The 18974-nt window shown below is 36.1% G+C and overlaps 1 protein-coding gene across 1 annotated transcript in view; it reads right to left on the bottom strand.

Annotated features, from left to right (window-relative positions):
• Window positions 1–18974, bottom strand: part of LOC107584049 (ELKS/Rab6-interacting/CAST family member 1-like) — a 198789-nt gene that overhangs the window by 124130 nt on the left and 55685 nt on the right. The window contains exon 11 of the mRNA XM_016270453.1: window positions 12858–13051. Coding sequence (XP_016125939.1) covers window positions 12858–13051 — 194 coding nt within the window. The remainder of the gene's footprint in view (window positions 1–12857; window positions 13052–18974) is intronic.

The raw sequence follows: 18974 nt of genomic DNA, 5'->3' as shown, positions 1-18974 counted from the left end.
TTTGTACACATACAAGCAGTAAAGTACAAACAGAAGGGTCAATGAGAAGAGCCAAAAGCGGTCTAGCTTATTATATTATTATTATTATTATAAATGACAACAAAAGAGAGCAGGACTGATCTCCACAGATCAAGCTGTGCTGCAAATGAAAGGCAGTATGTTTGTGTTTGAGCTCTGGGATTTTTCTCATTATCCTTTTGCCTCCTCCATTTGCTGTGGCATGGAAACCCGCAGGAACACAAAGCACTAAAAGGAAGGAATAAATAAATTAAAAGAGCATTCGAGCCGTTTTCATTTCTGAGAAGTGTCTCACCAACAGGCCTAGATGCTGCGGTCGCTCGGCCCCAACGAGCGTCAGAGCGCGAGTTTTCCTGTTTACGTGGCCGCCGCCGGTGTATTGCGCACTGGCAGCGTGGCGGCTAGGATCGGTTACCGTTAACCATCTTAACTTAATCAAAAAAAAAGCGAAAAGCTGCGCCTCTGCCCTGCAGAACAGATGTACCACAGACTATGCCAACACCAATGTCTTTAAATGAGTAATAACACAGCGTTGTGGAAAGACCTCCCTCGGCCCCCCCTTGACACCACAGAGCATTGCCCAAGACACACAATACAGGAAGGTAATTGAAGAGTTATTATGGGGGCTTATGGAATATGACAAGCCATCTACATGTGCCAGGAAAGCGGCACCAAGATGCTTTGGAGCTTTCAGAGTGTGTTCGCTGAAGCAAGGTGACGTTGAACAAGGCTTGGAGAAAGCTGGCCAAGCCGCTGCGCCACTAGAACCTGATCGTTCTTCTGGATGAGCTGTCCTGAGCACAGTGTAGTCTCTGTGTGGAAGTACCAGAGGAAAGCCGCAGTCTTCTGGCTCCCGTTGCAGATACTAGTACAACTTTGCTAACAACTGCCATACAAAGGTTTGGAGATCAGGTGACATACTGCTAATAAAGGAGCAACTGGTTTGAGCGATTATCTGTCTTTTCAGAAGGTTCCCAAGGTTTTCTTTTCTTTTCTCTTGGACATGAGGATCACGAGACATGTTGACAGAGTGCAGGCGACGAAGAGGCGAAGTCTACTACTATTTCATCCACTGTTGTACCCAATATTTGTTATAATCACACATTTCTGCAAACGCAAACAGAAATCGGGTCTTGAGGCTAACAAAAACAAAATAGGTCCTTGATTCTATTGCACCATTAGGGTGTAAATAACTAAAAACAGCATGCTACTAACTTGACAACAGCACATCAGCTGTTTCAAAACAGTGCAGATTTACCAATAAGCGGCGGTGTAGCATGACAGCTGGCTCCATCGCTGTTTTTTTCCATCAGCAGAGTGAACTTTGTCCTCTCTCTCGTATGTTGCATTGGGAAATCGGATTTAATTTGGTGAATCAGTTCATTCACATGGTTCATGTAAATAAACGATTCACTGATTAAATAAACGATTCACTGATTTATTTAAACAATTCGCTGATTTAAACAAACAATTCACTGATTCATTTAAATGATTCACCAATTCATTTAAAACCGAAATATTTATTTAAACAATGTATTCGGCTCTGTTATATAAACGCATTTTCTAGTTTTATTAGTTAGTTCTGGAGTCTTATCCCAGATGAATGGGCTAACTGCAGAAATAAGCAGTACCATCTGACAATTACTTCCAGAAAGATTTTTTATTTTTTTTTCTCAAAAAGCTATTTTTAGTTAACTAGCATTACTATTGCCCTAAGTGTAGCTTGGCTGTAGTTTAACTACTTTATGAGCATCTTAACAAGTTGCAGTTCCAAAGTAGTTTCCTCAACACTGCTAATTTGATAGCTATTACAAAAATCTAATAAAAGCGCCGCAAATAAATTTCATGTCCATTCTGGAAACATCAGGCAAATTGCGCTGTGCTGTCAAAAAACCATCTTGAAGATAACATGACCATATAACAAAGCAAAAAGAAAGACTTTGTGTGTGTGCTCCAGGGAGTTTGTGTAACAGGTCATAAATATACTGGAATGTTCCTATTTGGTGTTTCCAGAAGAGGCCAAGCCATCTGCTTGGCTCTGCTACACTTGCAATAAGCAGCTGACTGTTTTTATGCATTGCGCGCCAGCCTTTATTCAGGGTTTTGATTATATGTTTATATGTCTCCATTTGAGCTCTGATGTGATGGGATAGGTAACCCCATTTCGCAGAGTTCATGGAGGAAACACTTCTACAACAGTAAAGAAGAATGGCAACATCTAATTCAGATGTAATTTGCCAGTCATTCTGGTATTTTTGATATGCTGTGATAAAAGCGTACGATGGCGCAGGTACCGTGTATAACAAAAGCGATTCGTAAACCTTGTTGACAGAGAGGCTTTGTTAGGTGGATATTACTAGCATGCATGCCAATATTTTCAGTGAGCTCCACTATGGTCCACTAAGTGATGGTGACACTCGAATCTAGCCCATCCTGTCAGATTAAGTCAAATACTGATTTCAAAGATTCCTTAAATGGACCCAAAATATAGCTCTGCTTTACATTTATCAGTGTAACAGTGAAACAATGAACCACACAACACCCAACTGCATTTACATAAAAAGGAATATTCAGAAGATGAAATCATCATGTAACCTAATCACCTAGATTGCAAATATTAATATTTCTAAAATATTAAAATATTAAAGGTGACATATCATGAAAATCTGACTTTTCCAGGTTTTAAGTGCTATAATCAGGTCCCTGGTGCATTTACCAACCAAGGAAACGTGAAAAAGATTAACCCAGTAACTTTGTTTTAGGAAGCCTTTTTCTGCAAGCGTCTGAGAAAACGAGTGCGTCTGATTTCGCTCCCTTGGTAACGTGCAAAGGGATCTCATTATAATATTACCACCCCTTAATCTGTAAATTTACACCCACGGCGCCGTTATTGTGTTTTCGCAAGCGACAACGGTATACTAGTTCTAATGCCATGGCGAAAGTTTGAGCAAAACATGCTAACTGTTCTGTCTTTGGCTGCACAGACGAGCACAGAACACTATTTACAGTCCCAGTCTCAGAGGAGACAACAGAGCAGTGGAAGATCTAAAATAAACGTGCCATTTATTTCCCAGCTGTTTACCTTCACAGACATAACCGACTGTTTTTTGTAACTCATGTGTTTTTAACGTAAACTTGTGTGTTTAGTATATATACTGTGACAGCCGCTTTCTGCTTCAACTAAAAATAGGCATTTTCAAAATGATATAATAAAAGATCTGTGGAGTATTTTGAGCTGAAACTTCACAGACATATTCTGGGGACACCAGAGACTTATATTACATATTGTAAAAAGGGGCATAATATGTCTGCTTTAATGTCTGTATTAATTTGAATTTGGGATCATCACTCGAGATATCTAAAAATTCTGAAACCTGTGAAAATGTATTTATATTCATTGTAATTTAACTTTTATACACATTTTATGTAAAATGTTACATTAAATGTGTATAAAAAACAAACAAACAATTGATTCATTTTCATTTAACTTTTATATTAAAAGTTTGGTGTCAGTTATCTGTTTATTTAATTATTTATTGGAAAGATATTAATAATGACAAAAGATTTCTGTCAAATAAATGCTGTTCTTTTGATCTATTCATCAAAAAATTCTGATAAACAGAAAACTATTAAGCAACAACTGTTTTAAAAAAAAATTCAACATTGATAATAATAAGTAATGTTTCTTGAGCATTAAATCAGCATATTAGAATGATTTCTGAAGGATCATGTGACACTGAAGACTGGAGTAACGATGCAGAAAATTCAGCTTTGCCATCACAGGAATAAATTACATTTTAAAATATATAAAATAGAAAACCATTACTTTAAATAGTAATAATATTTCACAATATTACTGTATTTACTATATATTTGATCAAATAAATGCAGCCTTGGTGAGCATAAGACACTTCTTTTTAAACATAGGCTATAAAGAATTTACCAACCTAAGACTTTTGAACGGTAGTGTAAACAAGAATAAATACAAGAGATATTTTAAGAGAACATCTCACTCTCATGCTAACACACAGGAAACACAAATCTAAATGGAAACATCTCTGTATAGTGAACACAGCTATGCAAGTGTTCAGGGGCAGAGACCCCATTTAAAGGCCTTCTTTACCAACATTTTCCTTTCCTCTAAATAAAGCTCTGGATCACATACATAACCCTGTCATCTTCCTCCTCTCTGTACTGAGCTTTATGTTGCATTAGTGGTCATATTATCAATACTAGGAAAACTGTACTATATTTGAGTGCCAGTGCGGCTTCAGACGACGAGAGAAGCAACATTAACATGAGTGGAAAAAATGAAAAACAGGTAAACAGGTCTATGACAGGGCGGGAGAGAAAGAAAAAAATCTTTCAGCACAATTTTGAGCTTGTCTAGAGGAAAAACACTAATTATACATCAAAACGTAACATATAAATCCAAACAAAACACACATCTGGACACACAGGTGAAAATGCGTTCAGAAGAGAATTTCTGCACTCCTGTCTAACCTAATGCTTTTTAATGAATCTTATTTTCATGGAGCTCAAACCCTTGAATATTATCAAAAATAGTAATTCATTATTTTGGTCCAGATCTTACAATTAATAATTCATACGCAAGACAGCTCCAGGCAATGTTTACAGGGTAAGGCTTGAAAGCACTTTGAAATTCTCAAGATATCAGCTGAAGCGTGTGAGCAAACATCAGAAAGTTTGCTAACTTTCGGCTATAAAGATGTTCTAAACTTCTGCATAATGAAGTCTTTGAAACATGCATCTAGTAAACGCCTCTCAAAACACAAAAACCAAAAAAGTCCTTTTCACATTTGCGCTCAAAGGAAGAACAAGTCCTTCCAAAGCCACGATGAGGCAAAAGTGAACACTGTTGAATGACCACCACCGCAAGGTCGAGCTAGCAACCCAAAATGCACAAGCCCTCAAAATGACTCCTTATAAAATGTTCGCTCTTTCAACATTTCCTTTCTCAAAATAATATGAACCTACATTTCTAAACAATTACGTTTTGTGGTCACTTAACTGGAGAAATGAGGCCCGGCCGGCATTAAAGCAAACGTTATTCCAAAGTTCAATCACACCTGACACTTAATAACATAAAACAAGACCCAATGGTAAAATTGGGTGCGATTTTGAGATGAATGCACAAGGAAATCGATGTTGAAGAAATAAATCCATCACGCTGTTATGAGGAATTCTGGGTAGAAAACAGAAAAGCGTCTTATGTTACGAAGCCAACGTGCGTTTATGAGCGGGCTGCGCAACGCAGAAGGCTGCAGATGGTTACCGCGCAGCGTTTTCATCCAAGCCATTTGGGCCCACTTTTTGATGTAATTTTTCTTGTTCTTTTCAACCATGCTGACAGAATTGCACATAAGTGTGCCCACACTAACAGTCCAGGATGGGATAAACAGCAAAAAGGTTGAGTAAGGACAAAAACCTTTCTGTTTATTGCAAGCACGACCTGTTTGACCGGCAGAGAACGGAGTGGAACGCCATCAAAGACTGTTTGAGAGTGTGTGTTTACTTCATCCCTCATCCCTCTCAAAGTCATCCTTTAATGTCAATTGTGTCTTTATATTGGCCGGATATCTCCTTCCTGGCGTTCAGGATATGTTCGTGAGCTCAGGACTAATAAAAGACAGGAAATGTGGGTTCTTCGCAGACGGTGGCCATTTCTCTAGCAGCAGGTGGAGCAGAGCTGGCTTGATAGCAGGGCTCATTTTCACAGTTCTGTCTGTGGTGAGAGCGAACTTTTCGAGCCTAATAGACTTTGGCTTCTGAGAAGGTTTCGCGGCCAGGTGCACGACGGGGTGTCCCCGCGTCTCTTACATACCGTCCTGCGCGGAGCGGATGATTCCCTCCGGCCCTTGACTAATCTAGTTAATCATGCGGTCGGGCCCTGAGGCCAGACCAGCCAAAGCTAACTGGAAAGCACACAGAGACAACAGACAGGCGGAGGTGTTCCCCGAGCCGGCCGGATCGCATGCAATCATCGACAGGCCCAGAGACGCAGACCTCCCTGTCTGTGCGGGATTGTGGCCTTCACCAGCCGAGGGAACCGAGAGCGGCAGACCAGCACAGCAGAACAGCCTCCCAAAATAATGAGACAAAACCCAGAAATACAGCCTTCTACCTCTCCAGAATGAGTAATGGTGACTTCAATTACACAAACAGAGAATGTGGGAGAGAGAGGAAAAACAGAGGGAGGAATGACAAAATATATTACGAAATATATTACTATATATTACAAAGACAATATATATTAAATATTCCTAAAATAACATACTGCATGCTAATCTTAATTAAAATTGATAGCACTTATAAAATACTAAAGAAAAAAGAATTGAAATAGTGTGCACAAATAAATTGTCAAAATAAACGTAATAAAATAATTTTAAAAAACTAAAAAAATTATAATAGAGTAGAAAAAAATAATTATGAAAAAAGAAACCATTAAAAAGAAAATACTAAACATCAAATCGGCCAAATAAGACTATGTCGTAGACAAAACAGTTATGCCAAAAAATACTAAAGGAAAAATAAGAATTATAAAGAAATTACAAAAGAAATTATAATTAAAAAATCTATTTTTAAATATTGTATGCAATGTATTGTATTGCATGCATGATTATAAAAAAAGAACACTAAATTTTTATATTCTAGGCAAAACAAATGTGCCAAGAACCATAGCCATAGAGACTAAGAGACAAGTAAGAGATAAAAAAGAAATACAGTTATAAAGACAAAAAGAAAGAAGAATGAAAATCAGAGAATAATTAGAGGTTGAGAATGAAAGAGAAAAAGAGTGAGAGTGAAATAAACAAAGAAACAAAGAAAAGAAATACAGAACAAGAGAATGAGGCAGAAGAACAGAAACAAAGAAAGAGAGAAAGAGAAGACAGGAAGCGTTCATTCTTCAGGGAATGATGCACATCACATTTATTGTCAAGCATTTGTAGACTAAATCAAGAGGCCCTGGAGCTCAGCAGCAAATGTGTAACACTGGGGAAAATTCATTTCAGACTGACATGGATTCCTTTTCATTACGCCGCGCACCTTCATCTGGGGGAGATATCAAATCAGCCCTGTTTGTTGTGTTGCTCAGTTCCAGAGAATAAATCAAAAAAGCCAAAAAACAAAGAGGAGGAGAAGAAAGATGAGCGAGAAAGAGATCGAGAGTGAGAGAGAATGACAGTTCTGTCAAGCGCTCCCGAAACATTCGGCTTGTTTTCTAGTGGAGTAATAAGAGCGGAAAAAATAAAACAGCTTGACAAGTCTCTGTTCCAGACCAAACTAAAAAGAGATGCAAATAATAACCATGATAAACAAGTCGAGCGCAGAGATCCCGGCTGTAGCGGGACACGTCTGTATCGACGGTGCTCTGGCAGAAGAGGCAAGCTTTTTAACATCGCTCGGGAGAAAATGACTGATGGAGATTCTTTACGCTCCAATTAGAAGTTCTGCAAGGGCTCTCCCACGTTCTTTTCCCACACCCACATCCTTTCAATCTGTCATTCGCATACAGCAGAAGCTCTGGTGAGTCCTTCTTTTCTTCTTCTGAACTCGTCTCAGCAGACCTCACAGGTAAGCTAGCATGCATTAATAAGACAAGCTCTTCTATTTGTAGCGCCTGCTTGACCTTCCCAGGTTTCCTCATTCTTTCTTTTGAACCTTTAATCAATTCAGGTCAGAGCAATTTCTCTTTTTTTCCATAGAAACTTTAGAAGCAAGTCCAAGGGGAGTGATGGAGGCAAAAAGAGCAAATTGGGGTTAAGTGTATCGCCCAAGGGCATCGCCACACCACAATCAACCGCTGAATTATTCCCCCCCATCTAGCGGATACAGTTTTCCCCCCACCAGCCCCTCAGAAACACAGGTCCCGGATCATTCAAACCATCCTTAAAACGATTTACAGAGCAGGCCCTGGTAAAGCAGCATATAGTTTGTGTGTTACAACCTAAAGAAGTTGATTTGCAGTTGTAAGGAAGTGCAGGGGAGGAAAGTAGGCATACTGACCTTGAAAGCAGACTGGGAAGTAGACAGCATTCCAGTGAAAAGAAATGCAGAAGAAAGAGAGAAAGAGAGGTGAAAATACACCTAGATTGAGCTGGGTTAACTTGGAAAGCTAAGACATGAGTTAACAGTGCATGAGCCTTCACATGTAGACTTGCTGATAAATAAAAAATGAAAGGAAAAATACATAAAAAAAATTTAATCACAAAGATGATTTAAGGTAGAACCTGAAAATGTGACATGCAATCTCACATGCTTCTTCCTTTAAAAAAATACAAAGTTAATGAAAACCATATGCATCTTTAGTAAGGCTGTGAAAAGTGATATGAATATACAGATGAATGAATCCATTTATTCACAATTATACATAAAATTTTCAGAGAAGAGCATAAAATGGGCTTAAAATGTAATAATATTAATAAAAAAAAATAATTACAACTTACTATAAAGGAGCATTCGCAGTCAGAATATTCAATTTGTCAATTCAATTCAATAGTCAACTTGTCAGAATATTCACAGTGCACAATGACAGGTTTATTCAAATCTAGACTAGAAATACAATAATATAATATAATCCATACATCTATATACATTTGATCTGTATACTATATAATAATAATAATATAGTATAAAAATCTAAACATACATTATATTACATAAAATACATATTAAGACATGAGTTAACAGTGCATGAGCCTTCACATGTAGACTTGCTGATAAATAAAAAATGAAAGGAAAAATACATTAAAAAAATTTAATCACAAAGATGATTTAAGGTAGAACCTGAAAATGTGACATGCAATCTCACATGCTTCTTCCTTTAAAAAAATACAAAGTTAATGAAAACCATATGCATCTTTAGTAAGGCTGTGAAAAGTGATATGAATATACAGATGAATGAATCCATTTATTCACAATTATACATCAAATTTTCAGAGAAGAGCATAAAATGGGCTTAAAATGTAATAATATTAATAAAAAAAAAAAATTACAACTTACTATAAAGGAGCATTCGCAGTCAGAATATTCAATTTGTCAATTCAATTCAATAGTCAACTTGTCAGAATATTCACAGTGCACAATGACAGGTTTATTCAAATCTAGACTAGAAATACAATAATATAATATATAATATAATATAATCCATACATCTATATACATTTGATCTGTATACTATATAATAATAATAATAATAATATAGTATAAAAATCTAAACATACATTATATTACATAAAATACATATATGCATTTTTCAAAAATATATTTTTTTATTTAATCATTTATCACTCAATTATATTATTATTATTATTATCATCATTATTATTATTAAATGTTTTTAATCTTTGGTTACATACCTATTTTATTACAAAATATACTAGTGGGTGAAGTTGTAGATGTTCTGAGAGTGTTTTGTATGGCTTATGTTTCAATATTAAAATAACACTCAAAAAATACAATACACAGTAATGTGTTAAATTTAGTCCTTAAACATTTCCATAGAATGCACCGCATCTTTTCTGAAACTCAAAGGCATATCATATTTTGAGACTCTGCTTCACTATCCTTACAAATAGTACTTCTGTTGTGCTTTTTTCATTTGTTTTACCTCTATTTCTTTGCTACTTGTCTCCTCTAGCTCACTCTCCCATTTTAGCTCCGTCTCAAACAGTGAGCCTCACAATCCTCCATAATTACCTGCAAATTTACAGCTACCGGATTTATGAAATAAATACCCCAATGCCCCAATTCACCCTCTGCCATTTTTATGTGACTTTGAAGGCATTTTCGAACAAGGCCTGCCTCCGTACTACTGATCTGCAACAAGAGGAGCGTTGGCTTCTCCATCTCGGAGCATTCGGAGAAAGGTAATCCTGACTCTGAACAGAACGCGTCGCTTCTACCTGCCACTCGCATCTTGATTAAAGACGCAGGCGCTAACAAAAGAGGATCTGTCTGAACAACTCTCCGTCACAACCACATCAAGAGTGCTGGAAAACTACGACACAGGGAGAACAATGGGAGGTTTTTGAGAACCGAACTCCCCGGTGTGTTTCGAGAACATAACTCGACTCTGAGCGGTAATTAGCTCAGAGCGCCACGGTTAGCAATTGCGGCTGGTGTTTATTTCAGAAATTGTCTCTCAGTTGACATGAATGATGCATCGAGCCAACCATATGGAGTTTGTTTTAGTCTAATCCTCTCCTAACGCAGATCTGTTAAGAAAGTGTGAGACATTCAGTGCGCGTCAGATGAATATTTATGAATCAACAGAAATCCACCTAAAAACACTTCTAGTATCCAACGGCGAGAGCAAATAAATGGCCCTGTCCAACTTCCAACTACAACACCGCTTTGAAAAGCCTGACGGAGGCTGTAAGGGAGTACTACACGACTGTCAATGCACAACATCAACATCTGTGACCTCCACGACTCTTCACCTCCAGCCCAGACTCTTGTCTGTTTACACTCAAGCCCGATTTCAATTATTCATCTCCTTTATTTCTTTATGAAAGCCAAGACGAGAGAAGCTCTATATATGCCTTCCATTAATTAGTCCAATTAAACAGGCCAAAAACACAGATGTTTACACCACCGACATAAAGTGCAACATATCCTGGGAGGAGCAGACATGCATAATAGTTGGAGCTCTTATTCTCCATGTCTATGAACACAGAACATACACTGCCTTTCAAATGTTTGGGATCAGTAAGATTTTTCATGTTTTTAATGGAGTCTCTTATGCTCATCAAGGCTGTATTTATTTGATCAAAAATGCAGAAATAAACAGAAATACTGTGTAATATTATTGCAATTTCTAATATTGGTTTCTTATTTTAATATACTTTAAACTGTAATTAATTTCTGTGACGTAGCGCTAAATTGCAATTACATTTTTTTCTGTATTTTTGATCAAATAAATGCAGCCTTGATGAGCATAAGAAACTTTTTTAAAAAACCTTAATTTTACCGATCCCAAACTTTTGAATGGTACTGTACTTTGGGAACAGAGCAATGTGTTGGAGATTAGAACTAAATCTATGCTTGCAATGAATCTATCAGACAATGTCAGTTGACATGAATGATGCATCGAGCCAACCATATGGAGTTTGTTTTAGTCTAATCCTCTCCTAACGCAGATCTGTTAAGAAAGTGTGAGACATTCAGTGCGCGTCAGATGAATATTTATGAATCAACAGAAATCCACCTAAAAACACTTCTAGTATCCAACGGCGAGAGCAAATAAATGGCCCTGTCCAACTTCCAACTACAACACCGCTTTGAAAAGCCTGACGGAGGCTGTAAGGGAGTACTACACGACTGTCAATGCACAACATCAACATCTGTGACCTCCACGACTCTTCACCTCCAGCCCAGACTCTTGTCTGTTTACACTCAAGCCCGATTTCAATTATTCATCTCCTTTATTTCTTTATGAAAGCCAAGACGAGAGAAGCTCTATATATGCCTTCCATTAATTAGTCCAATTAAACAGGCCAAAAACACAGATGTTTACACCACCGACATAAAGTGCAACATATCCTGGGAGGAGCAGACATGCATAATAGTTGGAGCTCTTATTCTCCATGTCTATGAACACAGAACATACACTGCCTTTCAAATGTTTGGGATCAGTAAGATTTTTCATGTTTTTAATGGAGTCTCTTATGCTCATCAAGGCTGTATTTATTTGATCAAAAATGCAGAAATAAACAGAAATACTGTGTAATATTATTGCAATTTCTAATATTGGTTTCTTATTTTAATATACTTTAAACTGTAATTAATTTCTGTGACGTAGCGCTAAATTGCAATTACATTTTTTTCTGTATTTTTGATCAAATAAATGCAGCCTTGATGAGCATAAGAAACTTTTTTAAAAAACCTTAATTTTACCGATCCCAAACTTTTGAATGGTACTGTACTTTGGGAACAGAGCAATGTGTTGGAGATTAGAACTAAATCTATGCTTGCAATGAATCTATCAGACAATGCCAGAATCCCATAATGCCGTGGGATGAGCGCTGAAGTTGCTCTCCAAAATCTCCTGCAACTCAGTTCTGGTCTAACGCCAAAATAAACGGAGGATAAGAAATGACTGAGTGGGTGAGAATGGCAGCTAACAAAGAACACAAACAGAAGACACCCTCGTCTTAATCCTTGCCCCAAACAGCTCTTTTAGCTCTTGCTCTAAAACCAAAAAATGTTGAGAGGACATAGAGTACTAATGTGCACACAGTTGAAGTATACAATGATAAGGACACCCTAGAGTCTTAAATACAAAAAAAAAACTCTTTTGAACTGAATTGGTGACTTATCTGTTAGTAACGATATATAGAAATAGGTACATTTACACTAGGGTTGTCGCAATACTCAATACAAGGGACATTTTTACTGATGCTAGAAAGGCTGATATTGTTGCTTTTATTTCAGCAAGCAATCATGAATCCTGCAGTGGAAACATGGCAGATGGAGAATGGAAAATAAATTGTGGAAGTTGCATAAATGAAAAATTGAAAAAATATTGGGCTAAATACAAGATAAACTGAACATGGAACTGAAGATTACGTGCGTAGCAACAAACGTGGTAAAACAGACACAAACCAAGTAAGAGGTTGCAAGTATCCGCTCATTTGGGGGTTTTATCCCCAAAAGTAACCTAAATCTTGCAGAACCTTACTTTGTGGAAAAAATTCACGAATGAAATCAATTATGTTTAAATTTAAAAAGGGTTTGGATTAGTCAATAGTAGCTACATAAAAACAACAGAAGTCTATATTGTCTTATACTAAGAGTAAACGTGTAAGTTTGTGTACCTCTCCAGCTCGTTGATCTTGCGATCCTTGTCGTTCTTCTCATTCTCCATCTCACGGAGGATTTCCAGGAGCCGGTCCACCTCGGCCTGTGCCTTCCCAGCATCCTCTTTGTAACGCACCACCTCCTGCTCAAGTGTGGCAATGCGCTCCGACAGTCCTGCATTTGTCTGAGCCTCAACTGCGATGGATTGAGCCTGTAGGGGCCAAAAATACAGTCTCAGGGGGCAAGCACAACAAAGTCTGGATTTTTTTTTATGTAAAATAATATAATTATAAATTAAAATAAATTTACCAAATAAGATGTTAATAATAAATTAAGATGATAAAAATGTTAAAACTAAAAAAATAATGTACTGTAAAATGTATTTATTTTATTAAAATACATTTTACAGTACATTATTTTTTATTTTTGTAAAAACTGATGCAGATGTTTTACATTTAATTTTTTATCTGAGTTATATTCATCATATTCATCATGACGTCATATTTTGTCACGTTTGCCAGTAAGATGATTGATAAAAATAAAATAAAATAAAAAAATAGAATAAAATAAAAAGACTGATACAGATAGTGATATCTAGAAAGGACTAATTTTTCATCACTGAGTTGAGACACATTTTGTCATGTGTTTTTGTGATTGACACCGCCAAGGGAACACCTAAAATAAAATAAAATGAAATTAGTTAATTACATTTTTTTTTAAATAAAATAAAAATTGACATTAAATTAGTGTTGTCTGAGATAAATTGTTTGCAAATATTTAATGTATTATTTAATCACACTGGATTTGGTGTAAACAGGCCTTACACCCCAGAAAAAGTCTCAAAGCAGTTTTATAATGTCCTCCCCTGAACAGTTCGACAAGCTTTGGGTTTTGCACTGGTCTGTGCTGTGAATGGACAAGAAGACATGAGGCTCCCCTGACTTCAGCTCTCCAAAGACAAGCTGTCAGCGGTCAGACCACTGTCATGAGTGCGCGTGTGTGTGTGTGTGTGTCTGTGGGCTGTTTTGAGATCTCAGACACTTGCCTCACACCTGCAGGCTGTGTGTAAGCTTCCCCATGACATCACGACAGGATACGCTCTCATTACAGGGACACATGGAAACACAATCATGCTGAAGTCATCAAAATAATTAGTGACATTACGGCCGTCTAAAGGGCCGGGTCAAGGGCCTCCTCTAATGAAAAGTAAATCAGTTCATTTCCCTGGACAATTAAAGGAGTCAGCCGTAATGTTTCTTTCATAAAAGTCCTCTAAAAGAACACAGGTGTCTTCCTGCTGCTGTGAAAACACAAACACAGTGCAGGCTTTACAAGCTGAGGACACAAGAGCTCTGTGTCCTTTACACCATGACTACATGCGCATAAATGTGTACATACCACATCTGAACGCAGAGGACATTCAAAGATAGCTTCAATGTGTCCAAAATATGGTTACAAAACTAACCAGGCATGAAAAGTGATTAAAAAACATTTTTCCTCACTAGAAACCTGCAACAGTGCTGGTTTAAAAAATACAGCAAAGTGTCTGGCATCCGAGGTCTCTTCAGACTGGCACTGTGTGAAAGAGGACTGTTCTGGTTTATTGGGGATAATATTTAAAGGTGACGTTTAGGCCCCGCTAATTAGCTTTATTAAAGTCTCGGCCTGAGGTTGAGTAGGTTTCCACTCTGACCGCCAAGAGCTTGTCATCTGTGGACGGGCCGGCTGGTGCATGAGAGTGCGTGTAAAAGGCTAAGTCTGGCAGAGAAATGAAAGTTTGTATACGAAAACATACGATACACACATTTAACGTGCAATTAGCATCAAGAATGTGTCAGAAAGAGGGCGGAGCAAAGAAAATCTGTCAGTACTAGGCACTTTCCACGAATGGAGTCTACAACGTTAAAATGATGTAAATGATGTAATTATTTATTTTCTTTTTCAACAAATAGTCAGTGAAAGGAGGTGCTTAACCGTCAGAAAATTGTAACAAAAATATACAACAAAAAATTAAATATAATTTGAGCTGTTTATTTTCTATTCATTTTCTTCAAATGGAGGTTTACAACTTTTTCCAACCTGGTTACTAAAATTTGGGGAATAAATACAGTTTAATAACAAAAAGAAAAAATTTAAATCCTTTTGACTGTTATTTTCTATGAATTAAATATGAAAATTAAATAGACAAAATGTAATGAATAATAAAATAAAATACATATAAAACAAAATATAACATAAAATAAAATAATGGTCGATGCAGATACTATTATCTAGAAAGGATTAATTTTTCATCATTTCACTGAGACACATTTTGTCATGTGAAATCTGAGTGAGTTTCAGGGGACAAACATAGTCTTTTATTTAAAAAAAGAATGAATGAATAAATGAATAATAAAAAATTAAATAAAATCGGAGTTTCGGGGCAAACAGTCTTTTTGTTTAAAAAAAAGAATTAATTAATTGAAAATAAAATAAAATCTGAGTTTCAGGGGCAAACAATCTTTTAAAAAAAAAAAAGAATGAATGAATTAGTTAATTAATTAATTAAATAAAAGTAGCTAGGTTGGGACCAATGCTGGTTTGATAGACTTATATTTCCCATAAATTATATAAAATCAATTATAATTTAAATTATAAAATAATTTCCTTATTAAAATAATGGGGAATGTTAAAGTTTGACAAATGCAGTTAGCATTCAAAAAGTGTGTAAAAATGTGAAAATAGATGATTTACTTTTAGTACAATAAATGTCAAAATAGCAACTTTTTTGCATGATTTTAATTGGCAGATGCATCCTTGAATACATCTAACAATTAAAGGAGGGATATATATATATATATTGATGTGTTTAAAACAAAGTGTACCGTATTCTTGGAATGTGCCACATTCTTCTGATCACATGAAAAGCATGTGTTCAGGACCACTGACAAACCCCTTCACAATACGGACACAGATGTGTACTTTGAACTACAGAAAAAAGGACAAAAAAGAAAAAGTGACAGCGAGACAGACAGACTGGGCAGGAAATAACTAGCATTCTGTATACAGTTATTAGGGGGTGTCTGCTTGTAAGCTCCATGAAGCTTGTTGGTATTGGAAAGCCAGAGTGGTCAATCCATACGGCACCATCTTTCAAAGGAACAACCAGTGTCCCAGAATGCACCAAACAGGGGCTTGTGGGAAATGCGGTTTAATAATGTTGTTTAATAATGTGTTTGTGCCTGTGCCTGTTTGGCCGAGCAAAATAAAAGAGCGACTGTGTGAAAACAGCACACAGTTGCAGTGTTTATATGCATTTATGCTGACTTTCTTGACCTATAAATGTTCTTGCGAGAAAACATCTCGGTGTTGAATGATATAAAAGTGCATGTGTGCGCAGCAGGGGATATAAAAGAGAGTTTTGATGTGCGTCCATATGAAGTAGTTGAGGAAGTGCATTGGGGAACTCTTGGCTGGTTTGAGTAATGTAGACCGTTGGATGTCTTGGTGGCATGCACCGCGCTGACACCTCCATCTTCATACACTCCTGACAGTCACGCAGGGACTCCTCCTCCCCCTTTCTGTCTCATCCAATCACAGCAGACGCCCACCAAGCTGTCAGCGGGTTTTCACTTGCACAGCTTTCATATGCGAACACAGACGCACACACGCTGCCAGAGATTTCATTACTCTTGGAACGGACGATGGGACCCAGATCTTCTCATCAAGCCATACAAAGAGCTCTGAATATGCGTACGGAGGTGACCGGTTCATACGAGAGCTCAGCATCACCATTCAGAACTAAAAGTACTTGCACAGTTTTGAAAAAACGAACAACCACAATCGCCTACATACACAGAAGAACACAGACTATGAACACTTAAGCGTATGAATATTTACAGGAGTGATTTAATTCAAGATGTCATCATTTACTCAGTCATGTTGTTCCAAACTTGTATGACTTTGTTCTGGAAAACTCAAAAAGAGAAATTTTGAAGAGTGTTTATGCTGCTCTTTTCCACAAACAAAAAGACAGACTGTCAAACTTCAAAATGCACAAAAAACACTATAAAAATCATTATAAATGCCATTACAATTTCAATTTTGGGCTTGAGGATGTATATAGTTTTTTTCTGTTAGTTTGTTTGTTTGTTTTTTTCACCTGAAAATGGAGAAATTACATAAAATGAATAGGTATATGACAATACTGTCTTGAATTGCTAATTCATTGTAAATATAAGATTAAAAAAAATTATATATTAAAAAATATAAATTAAAAAAAAGAGACTAAAACATTAAACAAAATGTATTTCAAACTACAGTACTCAACATTTGAAGTGGATCAAAAAAGTTCATCAAAGTTGTCCTAAGACAAGAACGCATTTTGGTTTTAGGTTTTAGGACAACTTTGATGAAAGGTTTTGATCCACTTCAGATGTTGACTAGTATATTTTAAAATAAAAGGTATTTTAATTAAGTAAAATAAAATAAAATAATAAAATGGTAGTAGTAGTCAGGGTTAGTTTAGTATCATTGAGATATTATTATAGTTTTAACTGTTTGAATACATTTTTTATCATTTTAGTTAAGGGTTTACTAATTTTGTTGTGTTTTTGACATCATTCTTAGTTATATACATATATATATGAAAAAACTGTGAAAATGAGAAATGTTGCCTTAGAGTGTTTATACTATATATATAAGTGCTGGGCAACGATTAATCACAATTAATAGCATCCAAAATAAAGTTTTTGTGTACATAATATACGTGTGTTTACTGTGTATATTTATTGTGTATATATTAAAAAAACACACATACAGCATAGATATATATATATATTTAGAAAATATTTACATGCATTTACATATATTTATATTCATAGAATTTATATTATTTATAAATATATATAATATATAAACATACAATTTTTATTAAATATATACATGCATGTGTACACAAAAAAAATATGTACACAACTTTTATTTTGGATTCGATTAATCGCGATCAATAATTATCCAGCACATTTTGCATGTTCAGAAGAAGTGAGCTGCCCTGTCTTGCAAAAATGTAAACAGGCTTGTGTAAGTAAATTGCTTAGTGCAAATAAAGAGACATAATGGGAACCTGGTATTTCTGTTCTTTTTCATGTGTCTAATAGACATGAACAAGTTCTTTGAAAAACATCTACGACCTTTAAAACATGTCTAGTCTTCATGCTCTATGTTGACTATGGTTTCAATAATAATAAACATATATTGCATAAAGCATCCTTATTTGTCCATGCCCATGTTGACTAGAGTATTAAAAACTTGAAAAGTATTAATTTAAGGTACATTTAGAACAGATAAAAATTTGCAATTTAGTTGCGATTAATCACGAGTTAACTCATGACAATCATGTGATTAATCGAGAGTAAATATTTTAATCGATTGACAGCCGTAATATATATATATTACGGTTTAAGTTTATTTTAATTCAAGTAATAAAAATTATTTATGATTTTAATATCTGTTAACCATAATAACTCAAATATTAATAAGAATCAAACACTAATAATAATAATCGTGGTGGATGCTGCACACTGGTGGTGGATGAAGAGATACCCCCTGACCATGTAAAGTGCTTTGAGTGCCTAGAAAAGCGCTATATAAATGTAATGAATTATTATTATTATTAATCATCATCATCATGCCCATGTTCCATCATACTAGTCTGGAATGACAAGAAAGTGACCAAACGATGACAAATGTTACTTTTTGAGGGTAAATGTCCCTTTAAGACAACTATACTAACACTAAAAACTATGGTTGGGCACTTTAAAAGTGTAGCATCTGTAAAGGCACGTGCACACCATACTGACACAGCTCAATGCGACACATATCAGCTTACAAACACACCACTAAATCCAAGCTCCACTGAGGACCAACGTCAAACCACACAAGATCATCACTCTCAAGCTTTAGATAAGGACGGATCTCATGCAAGCAAATCTCAGAACACTCAAGAGACTCCGCCAGCTCCCTAACATATCCTCTCTATCTCACATACACACAAAACTAAAATTGAGTTAAGCCTCCAGCTCATGCAAGCAAAGCTCCACTCACACATTTATTAGTCACACTCTCACACACACACACACACACACACACACACA

The sequence above is a fragment of the Sinocyclocheilus grahami genome, unplaced genomic scaffold (assembly GCF_001515645.1).
Source record: "Sinocyclocheilus grahami isolate Dianchi unplaced genomic scaffold, SAMN03320097.WGS_v1.1 scaffold56.1, whole genome shotgun sequence".
Taxonomy (NCBI): Eukaryota; Metazoa; Chordata; class Actinopteri; order Cypriniformes; family Cyprinidae; genus Sinocyclocheilus; species Sinocyclocheilus grahami.
This window is presented reverse-complemented; position numbering and strand designations above follow the sequence as displayed.